Source organism: Saccopteryx bilineata, chromosome 5 (assembly GCF_036850765.1).
Source record: "Saccopteryx bilineata isolate mSacBil1 chromosome 5, mSacBil1_pri_phased_curated, whole genome shotgun sequence".
Taxonomy (NCBI): domain Eukaryota; kingdom Metazoa; phylum Chordata; class Mammalia; order Chiroptera; family Emballonuridae; genus Saccopteryx; species Saccopteryx bilineata.
In genome coordinates this window covers 266,194,565-266,204,613 of record NC_089494.1, presented here as the reverse complement: position 1 = coordinate 266,204,613, position 10,049 = coordinate 266,194,565, and the positions used below count along the sequence as shown (strand labels likewise).

The 10,049-nt window shown below is 57.9% G+C and overlaps 1 protein-coding gene across 1 annotated transcript in view; it reads left to right on the top strand.

Moving 5' to 3' along the window:
- Positions 1–2,584: 2,584 nt before the first annotated feature.
- Positions 2,585–10,049, top strand: part of PDE6B (phosphodiesterase 6B) — a 28,015-nt gene continuing 20,550 nt past the window's right edge. The window contains exons 1-3 of the mRNA XM_066280987.1: positions 2,585–3,238; positions 5,619–5,771; positions 5,995–6,084. Of these exons, the coding sequence (XP_066137084.1) occupies positions 2,771–3,238; positions 5,619–5,771; positions 5,995–6,084 (711 nt within the window). The 5' untranslated portion in view covers positions 2,585–2,770. The remainder of the gene's footprint in view (positions 3,239–5,618; positions 5,772–5,994; positions 6,085–10,049) is intronic.

The following is a 10,049-nucleotide window of genomic DNA, read 5'->3' as shown; positions in this document are numbered from 1 at the left end:
ACCAGAGTGGTCCAGAGCTGGTCTTCAACCAGTCAGTGGCCAAAACAATGAGGCTGTGGTGGCAGACAACGGTCCAGAGGCGAACCTGACCCACTCGTTGTCCACACTGGTCTCCGAGGGCAACCTACCCACAGACTGAAAGTGGGGACTTAAATGTGCTATTTCTCTCCCTGGAGGCAGCTCAGAGGCTGGGTTCCCTGGCTTCCTCCGGGACCTGAGGGGGAATTGGGTCCTGGCCTCTCTCCAGCTCCCGTGGTGACTGCTGCTTGGAGTCCCTTGGCTTTTAGACCCATCACTCCATCTCTGCCTTCAATCCTGAATGGTCTAGTCCTCTCTGTCTTTTCTTGTGAAGACACCAGTCTGGGATTAGGACCTAGTATGATCCCAAATAACCTCATCTCACATTGGTTACATCTGCAGGGACTTTATTTACAAATGAGGTCATGTTGCCAGATTCCAGGTTAAAAACAAACAAACAAAAGGTAGAAGTTAATTGACCCTTGGGGAACTGAGAGGGTTTGTTCCTGCTTCCCTGCCCCCCCAAGCACCCCATACACCCTGTCAGCTCCCCTCATGGAGGGTGAGCACTACCTGGCTGGCGATCCAAGCATTGGTCCTTTTTGACTGAGTGAGGCAGAACCATTAGAATTCTGTGAGCCTGACAGAGTTTAACCCCTTTCCCTGGATTGTGTCAGCTGAGGGCCAGGTCAGTGTGGGCTCCTTCCAGTGCCAGCCAGTGGCGGGCAGAGTTAGCAAGGCCACCAGCCGGCACACAAGGCCATTCCTTCTATAGACTTCTGTCAGCCACAAGGGTGACATGCCCGTGAACTCACCGTCTTTGTGAGCCCAGCCTACGGGTTCCCCCTGCTGCAACCCCCTTGCGCTTCATGCTGTTTTCCTCGGCCATCTGGAGAGGATGGAGAGAACAGAGGTGGGTGGCTGTCAGGGTCTGGAGGGTGGGCTGCAGCACCCAGAGTGGGCCTCAGGGCGGAGGCGAGCAGAGGACGAGGAGCTGGGAAGTGCCCTCCACAGGCCCAGTTCCCTGGCCACTCCACGTGACGGTGCATCGTCACTTGTCCCACACTCCCGGGTCTGGACACCAGGCGCCTGGAAGCAAAGCCCTGGAAATGCTCTGGAGGCTATTTGAGGGCTGAATTCAGAGCGCAGTGACTGCAGATCCCAGATCCAAGCACAGTGCCCCCCCCGGACCCACCCCCCAGTCAGAATCTACTATTTTTAGGAAAAGTGGGGGACCTTGGAGCAGATCCCTGAAAGGAACGGGCTGATGACTCAGCGGAGGCAGGAACGTCACAGCACCCGCGCCTGCGACCAGCCAGCTGGGCCCATTGTGGCTGTCACAGCTGCAGGGCCCAGAGCTCCCCAGAGGTCCCTGGGACAGAGCCTGTGCTGAGAAAACTTGTCCAAGCACAAGAGGCGCCCCCGGGCCCCATGTGCACACACTCACATACACACACACACAATTTTACCAGCCAAGCTCAGTACAGGTCAGAATCACACACAAACCCCGTGTCCAGGTGAAAATTATGGTCACAGCACAGACACAGGCTACACAAAGAAGAGAAAGCAACTGTGGCCTGTTTCCTTCCGCTGAGGCCCGTGTCTGTGAGGGGCTCAGATCCGTCTGCCGCCCCTCTGCACTGTTCACGGCTGCTGCTTCGGAAGGCAAGTCCTGAATGCCCAGTGCTGCCGGGCTCTGCTGAGCTATGGCACGTCGGTTCACACCATCGACAGAGCTCCTACCCTCAGCCTCCCAGCAGTCCGTGGGCATACACATGCACACCCAGCACACCTACGCCCGTACACACTTCCTCGCTCTTTCCTGTGAAGGGCACTCCTGCAGCAGGAGTGTGACACAGACAGGTGGTGAGTTGTCCTTTTTTACTTCAACCACTTTTTCCACACCACGGCTCGCAGAGAAGCGAACCCCTGGTAATGCCCAGGGCAGATGGATTGAGGCCGTGGCAAGAGGGGCCTGTCCTGTCGTCCATGCGCATGGATCCCTGTCTCAGGCTTGGGTGTTCAGGAACAATTTCATTTGTAAAACACAACGATGTGGTTGTGGACAAACAGAGGTGCACAGTAAGTAGGAATTAAGCAGAGGAGTGACAGGTGGTGGGGTTCGACCAGACAGCTGACCTAAGGGCCCTTGTTTTAACAAAGAAGCGCTGTTGTGTGCCCGGTGACCGATTGTCCTGTGCAGACCCCTCACCTGGAGGACTGAATGCCCCAGGTGAGACAGGGAAAGTGTTGTGAGGCCCTCCTACTTCCAAGCCCGAGAAAGGGGCACATTTCTCCCTTGTCCCTAACTCCCTTTGTGGGGTTGGGGTCCAAGCTGTATCCGCTGGCCTCCTGTGCCCTCAGAAGAGCCCCTATCCTTGCCTGGAACTGGGGTGCATCTCCCCAAGGCAGAGCTGGTGCCACAGCACCCGCCCAGCACACCTGATCCCAGGTCTGGGCACCAAGGAGACCTGGGGGGCCAGGTACAAAGGGCCACCCCCCCCACGGGAAGCAAGCACCTGACCCCTGCCACAGACAGGAACCCCTGAGCTGTCACCAGAAGCCCCCATTTTTCCAGGGGAGGCAGGAAGTGAAGGCTCGAAGGCCAGGGGGCAGGCGTGGGCGAGTCAGCTGGTGTCCTCTCAGGACTAATCATCACTAAGAAAGGCTTTGCTGATGACAGTGTTTGCGGGGAGCCCATGTGCGCCTGGGGACCGGCAGCTTTCCCAGGACAGACAGACAGCCGGAGACCATGAGCCTCAGTGAGGAGCAGGTGAGGCAGTACCTGGACCAGAACCCCGGCTTTGTGGACCGGTACTTTGGGAAGAAGCTGAGCCCCGAGAATGTGGCCCGGGCCTGCGAGGACGGGCTCCCGGCGGGCTGCAGCAGCTTCCGGGAGCTGTGCCAGGTGGAGGAGAGTGTGGCTCTGTTCGAGCTGGTGAAGGACATGCAGGAGAATGTGAACATGGAGCGCGTGCTCTTCAAGATCCTGAGCCGCCTCTGCTCCATCCTGCACGCCGACTGCTGCAGCCTCTTCATGTACCGCCAGCGCAACGGCGTGGCCGAGCTCGCCACGCGCCTCTTCAGCGTGCGGCCGGACAGCGTCCTGGAGGACTGCTTGGTGCCCCCCGACTCCGAGATCGTCTTCCCGCTGGACATCGGGGTCGTGGGCCACGTGGCTCAGACGAAGAAGGTGGTGAACGTGAAGGACGTGACCGAGGTGGGCTCTGGGCTGCGCTTCGCAGGGGCCATGAGGGCCCCGCAGGCCCCAGGGCAGCCATGGCCGTGGGGGGGTGCGTGGGAAGGTGGCTGGGGTGCAGGTGAAGGGAGTTTACAGGGAGGAAGAAATCCCTTACAGCTCAGGCTGCCCCCTGGGCCTGAGGCTCCCTGGACGGGCTTGAGCAGGAAGAGGTCTTAGTGTACACGGCAGGGAGACAGGCTGTGGGGGCAGAAAGGTGGACGGCAGTGCGGGAGCTACGAGGTCCCAGTGGGGACAAGTGCTGATAGGTGGGAAGGCACTGGGTGAGGACCACGCTGGGAGAGAGCTGCTTCCAGGGGGCGGGGCTGTGGGTGTAGGAGAGTAGTGGGACTGGGGGTGATCTTGTCTGGGACGCAGGCACAAGTCTGATGCACCTGTGGGACGTGGGGGGAGGCAGGGCCCTTAGGTCCGCGGCAATGGGCGGAGCAGGAAGAAGCCACCACCTGGCTGCCTTCTCCACGCCTCTGAGGAGCCATAGTCTGGCTCAGCCTCTTCCACTCCCGTGAAAGGGAGTCCAGAGGTGCTCAGCCCCCGAGCAGCTGCTGTCTGCTTGTCCCTGGAGACAAACGGACGTGTGCGCGGAACCCCAGACCAACGGCACCTGGAAAGGAAACAGCCGGGTTGCAATCCTCTTAAACCTGTCTGTTCTAAACTGGTCCCCAACCTGCGACCTGAATAGAGTAATCTCTGGGATTAACCTCATCTTCACTTCCTTTTTAAGAAACGGGTCACCCAAGAATCGGAATAGCAGGGACATGAATTTCCTGAAAACAGAGGAGTTCAATAGCGGGGAGCCTGCCTCCTTTCCCCACGGTGTCTGGTTCCCTCGGCCCCAGGGGTGTGTCTTCCGCCTGTCCCCCAAGCCTGTGCTGTGGGTGCCTCATGCTGCTCTGAGGGTCTGTTTCCGTCTTCGGCTCAGGCCATGTCCCCCGCCTTAAGGGCTATGTCCCTGAGCCCCTCCAGCCTCCCTCAGATGTCTTCCCCCAGCTGCCCAGCTACACTGGGAGAGTCCTCGTGGGGCAGGGCACAGCATTGGCCTCATCCTTGGGGCCACACGGGGTTTGGCTCATCTCCGATGCAGTGGATCAGAGACCAGAGTCCAAACCCACAGAAGAGCCAATTTCCATTAAGTGCATCAAAAATCCCTAAGCATGGCCAGATGTGGCTTCCAGGTGGTTCTACAGAGAGGAGACAGGCAGAGCCTCGTCCCACCGAAGGCACCACACCCTGCTCAGAGGGCAGGAGCAGCTGGGGGTGTTTCTGGAGCGAGGTGTGTGCCAGTGCATGCCACCGTGGGGCCACTGTGGGGTGGAGTCCCTGCAGCACGGTGATGTCAGCACTCACCTGCAGCTCCTGGACTCATGCAGGCGGATGCAAAGCAGCTGGGTGGGAGGTCATACACAGGATGTGGCTCAGCTATGGCCACCAGCCCCTGGGCAGGACCATACCCTGGTCCTGGCTCTGTGGTCATCTCCGACCCCCCCTCACCCACCCAAAGTAATGCAGGCCCTAAAACGTCTTGCCGCTACACCACATCACTTTGACCTCAGGTAAAAACATGTCAGTGCTCGGAACACAGAGGGCCAGGGTCGCATCCACTCTGAAGGGCAGAGTCCAAGTCACCTGGGGTGGGGGAGCCTGGTTTTGAACTGGGACCAAATTAGGGCTTGCTGACCTCTTCCCTGTGGAGAGAGAAGCTGGGAACCCCTCCATGGCCCTCAACCAGGGAGTGGCCCTGAGCAGCCACTCTGAGTGGTGGGGCCCACCCTGGGGCAGAGGTGCACAAAGTTGTCATCCTGAGGCAGTGAGCCCCAAGGGACGGACGCCAGCTGGAGCACAGGCCCTGGAGACCCACAGGGGCTGTGGACAGGTCCTGAGGTTACAAGGGACCTTTGACCCCCCCCCCCACTTACTGGCTGCCCCATGAACACACCACCCATCAGACTGGAGCTTACCCTTCTTTCAGCTCCCACTTCTGTTCTGGGGAGGAGCACATGGGGCCGGCCCAGGTGGCTGAAGGCGGGAAGAGCTGAAGCCTGGGGCAGGAGGGGTTTGGGGAGAGGCCCCCAGGGAACAGTTGTGGTGGACCCAGGTGGGGTGCAAGCTGGGAGGTGTCCTGAGGACTCCGCAGGACATTGACTCCAAGGTGGGGCAACAGAGACTGAGCCAGGCTGGCATCCAAGGACAGATAGGCCGGTGGCCTTGTCCTCGTGTGGTCCCTGGGCTCCTGATGCCGGGGGAGGGGCCCCCGGGTAGCCCTGGCCTGGAGGCCTCAGCGGAGGTACCCCGACCCCAGGTCTGCAGAGCCACAGCCTCCGTCTTTTCTCCTGTCGCCTCGTAGGATTCCCACTTCAGCTCCTTCGCTGACGAGCTGACCGACTACGTGACCAGGAACATCCTGGCCACGCCCATCATGAACGGCAAGGACGTGGTGGCCGTCATCATGGCCCTGAACAAGCTGGACGGCCCGTGCTTCACCAGTGAGGATGAAGACGTGAGTGTCTAGGGCCTCCCTGCCCTGCGCCAGGGGGGTGTGGCCACCAATGTCCGTCCGTCTGTCTGTGCACAGCTTCAGGCACATCCGCGAGCACCGTGTGTCATCCTCACCAGCGAGCACCGTGTGTCATCCTCACCGCCGTGCCGAGGCCAGCAGGCGCACCGCAGGGGGCCGCCTGAAAACCAGCCTGTAACTCCTGTTGTTGCAACTTCTGTTCCAGGTTTTCCTGAAGTACTTGAACTTCGGGGCCTTGAACCTGAAGATCTACCACTTGAGCTACCTGCACAACTGTGAGACACGCCGAGGCCAGGTACCCGCCCGCGCTGGCCCCGCAGGGAGGGTGTCCAGTTCCCCCCCCCCCCGCCCCGCTCTCTCTGGACAGTGGGCGGGGCTGTGTTCACCTGGGCAGGTTCTCAGGCTGGCGGCATCTGTGTTGTGGCTGTGACGCCGTGTGTGCAGAGAGCTGATGTATGCCATGCCCGAGCACTGGGGTCTAAGCCCCTTCCCTGGGGTGGGTGTGAACACCTGCACATACTGAGGGCACTGCCATGCCTGCAAGCTGCCCCAAACCCTCTCTGGGAGAATTGTGGACTGATGATGGGAACACCTTGCAGGCCGAGATCCCTGGTGGTTTGGCCCCGGCCACTCGGGACACGGACAACATCTGCGGCCCCCAGAGCATGGGGTGTGGAGGCCAGAGGGAGCAGGGTAGGGCCTTGTGTTGTGGGAAAGGGTGTAGAGCTGATGGGCCCTCCAGGTCGGTCCCCTTCATGTCCCCTGCCCGTGTGAGGCCTGAATAAATAGAGAGTGTGAGAGGGGACAGAAGTCTCTGTGGGGCTAGGGCTGAAGAAGCTGCCCATGCCACAGCCGAGCCACAGAGGACACGGAGGGTGACAGGCCACTCCATGCCACGCCCGTTTCTGCTCTGTCTGGGTGTCGTCTGCATCCTGACCGCACGCTGTAAACCTGTCCAAAGTGATGGAAGGTGCCTGGGCTTGTCTCTGTGTGTGCAGAGAAGGTTGACTTTGGGGGATTCCTTTGGACTCAGGGGCTTTAAAAGGAGCAGCCTGGGCAGGAGGGTCTCCTAGCTACAGGCTGTTCCTGCGATGGCCACTTGTGATAAAACCCTCCAGGAGAGACACCTCCCAGGGTCAGGACCATGTGGGGCTAGGACCTCAGCCCTGGAGGGACGAGGTCCAGCGTCCTGGTGTTCACGTGAGACCTCAGCCCTGGGGGGACGAGGTCCAGCGTCCTGGTGTTCACGTGCAGTCCAAGCAGAAGAGGCGGGGAGGACACTTGGTGGGGAGGGTTGGGGGGTCCTGGGCCGAGAAAAGGTTGTGGTCAGGGCCTGAGGCCACCCAGCCACTGGAAGCCAGTGGGCCACTGGGGGTTGAGTGTGGGGGTTGACAGCAGGGGCCTCGGGTGTGAGGCCGGGCTCAGGGTCAACGGAAGGGCCATGAGGTCGAGCAACATGGCCAGGGCTGCATTTGGCTACGGGGTGCAGCATGCTGCTCAGACGGGGTTGCTAAGACCCACACTGTTTGTTGACTTGTGTAATTATCTGTTTCCATCAGTCTGGACTCAGGGTTAAGTGACTTCGGTTATAACCCAGCACAGTGACGAATGGGGTGGCTCAGCTTGTTCCGACTGTGCTTCCTGTGCCCTTGACCCTCACTCCCCGCTGACCCCACTCCTGCAGGAGGGGGGTTGCTTTTGTTTGGTAGCTGTTGTTTGGCGTCCTGACTTCCAGGGGCCAGCAGACGCTCCGGGCCCCTTTCTGCATTTCACGCCCGCCCGTGGTAGAGTCAGCCATTTTTCAAGGAGCCTTGGTTCCTTTCCCTGGAGAGGGGTGTGCTCACTGCTCCTGAGCTGTTGTAGCTTCCAGGCCCTGTCCCTTCATCCGGCAAGGGGAGGTGTGAGCAGGTAGTTCGCGCGCACGGACGTGTCCTGCTGTGCACAGAGCCGCTGCGTCCACACTGAGTTCAACACGAGCTCTCGCTGCCGTCCCCTCCCTTGCTGTGTGCAGATCTCACTGTCACGTGCCACCCGTGTGTCTGGTTCGATTCCAGTCTGTGTGTACAGCGCGTCAGAGCTGTTGGCTGATGTCCCCCAGGGAACTGGGGTGCAGGGCTCATGAACAGATTCTTTTGCTTCTTTGCCTTGGGTGTTGCCAACTCTGCTCACTCTGGTGGCCGAGGTCAGCATCTCCTCCTCCAGCCCCTTCAGAGAGGGGCCTTGCATTTCGATAGTTCGGTCCCTGCGCCACAGTTCATGTCCTCTGTTGGACTCTGCCAACCTACTAAATGATGCTTTTAATTTGCATACATTAAGGTTCGTTCTTTGTGCCGTACATTTCTGTAGGTCTTGACAAATGCCTTCTGAAGTATCTTCACGATTACAGCATCATAAAGAATAACTTCACTGCCCTAAACTTCTGTGCTCCACCCAGTCACACCCCCACTTCACTTGCCCTCGGCAACCACTGGTCTTTTCTCTCCCTGTGTCCATAGCAGGGGCCCCCAAACTACGGCTGTGCCCGCAGGCCACATGCGGCCCCCTGAGGCCTTTTTTTTTTTTTTTTTTTTTTTTTTGCATTTTTCTGAAGCTGGAAACAGGGAGAGACAGTCAGACAGACTCCCGCATGCGCCCGACCGGGATCCACCCGGCACGCCCACCAGGGGGCGACGCTCTGTCCACCAGGGGGCGATGCTCTGCCCCTCCGGGGCGTCGCTCTGCCGCAACCAGAGCCACTCTAGCGCCTGGGGCAGAGGCCACAGAGCCATCCCCAGCGCCCGGGCCATCTTTGCTCCAATGGAGCCTTGGCTGCGGGAGGGGAAGAGAGAGACAGAGAGGAAAGTGCAGCGGAGGGGTGGAGAAGCAAATGGGCGCTTCTCCTATGTGCCCTGGCCGGGAATCGAACCCGGGTCCTCCGCACGCTAGGCCGACGCTCTACCGCTGAGCCAACCGGCCAGGGCGAGGCCATTTTTTTAAAAAGATTTTATTTATTCAATTTTCAGAGAGGAGAGAGAGAAAGGGGAGGAGCAGGAAGCATCAACTCCCATATGTGCCTTGACCAGGCAAGCCCAGGGTACCGAACAGGTGATCTCAGCGTTCCAGGTTGACACTTTATTCCACTGTGCCACCACAGGTCAGGCCCCCTGAGGCCATTTATCCAGCCCTGCTGCACTTCCGGAAGGGGCACCTCTTTCATTGGTGGTCAGTGAGAGGAGCATAGTTCCCATTGAAATACTGGTCAGTTTGTTGATTTAAATTTACTTGTTCTTTATTTTAAATATTGTATTTATTCCCTCTTTGTTTTTTTACTTTAAAATAAGATATGTGCAGTGTGCATAGGGATTTGTTCATAGTTTTTTTTATAGTCCGGCCCTCCAGCGGTCTGAGGGACAGTGACCTGGCCCCCTGTGTAAACAGTCTGGGGACGCCTGGTCCATAGTGCCGCCTTGCCCAGGATGCCAATCGCGGGAGCCACGCGGAGTGCAGCCTTTTCCCGTCGGCTGGTCAGTCAGTCATGTGCATTTTAGGTCCCTCCTCTTCTCTTCCTGGCTTGACAGTTCATGACTCTTTTTTGTGCTGGATAATATTTCATTGTCTGGATGGGCTACACTGAAGGACACCTTGGTTGTTTCCACTTTGGGGCCGTTTATGAATAAAGCTGTTATAAACATTTGTGCGGACCTAAGTTTCCAAGTCAGTTGAGTAAATAACTACCCGGGAGCGTGCCTGCTGGATACGGTGGGGTGACGGTGCCTGACCTTGTGAGCAGCTGCCACCCTGTCATTCTGCGGTCCCATCGACCAGGAACACCGTTCCCGTCTCTCTGCGTCCTCGCAGCTCTTGGTGTTGTCACTTGTTTGGAGTCTAGTCCTTCTGGCAGCTGTATCTCATTATTGTTCTACTTTACAATTCCCTAATGACAGATGATGCTAAGCATCTTCTCGGATACTTATTTACCATTTGCATATGTTATTCTCTGGTGAGGTATCTGTTGCCCATTTTTAAATTAGGGTTTCTGGGGTTTTTTCATTGTTTACTTTTAAGAGTTTTGGGTAAATTTTTGGATGTAAGTCCTTTATCAAACATGTGTTCTGTAAATATTTTGTCCGAGGATGTAGCTTGTGTTTTTATTCTCCTAATAGTGTGTTTAGAAGAACAGAAGTTTTTTGTTTTTTGGGTTTTTTGTTGTTGTTGTTGTTGTTTTTACAGAGACAGAGAGTGAGTCAGAGAGAGGGATAGACAAGGACAGACAGACAGGAA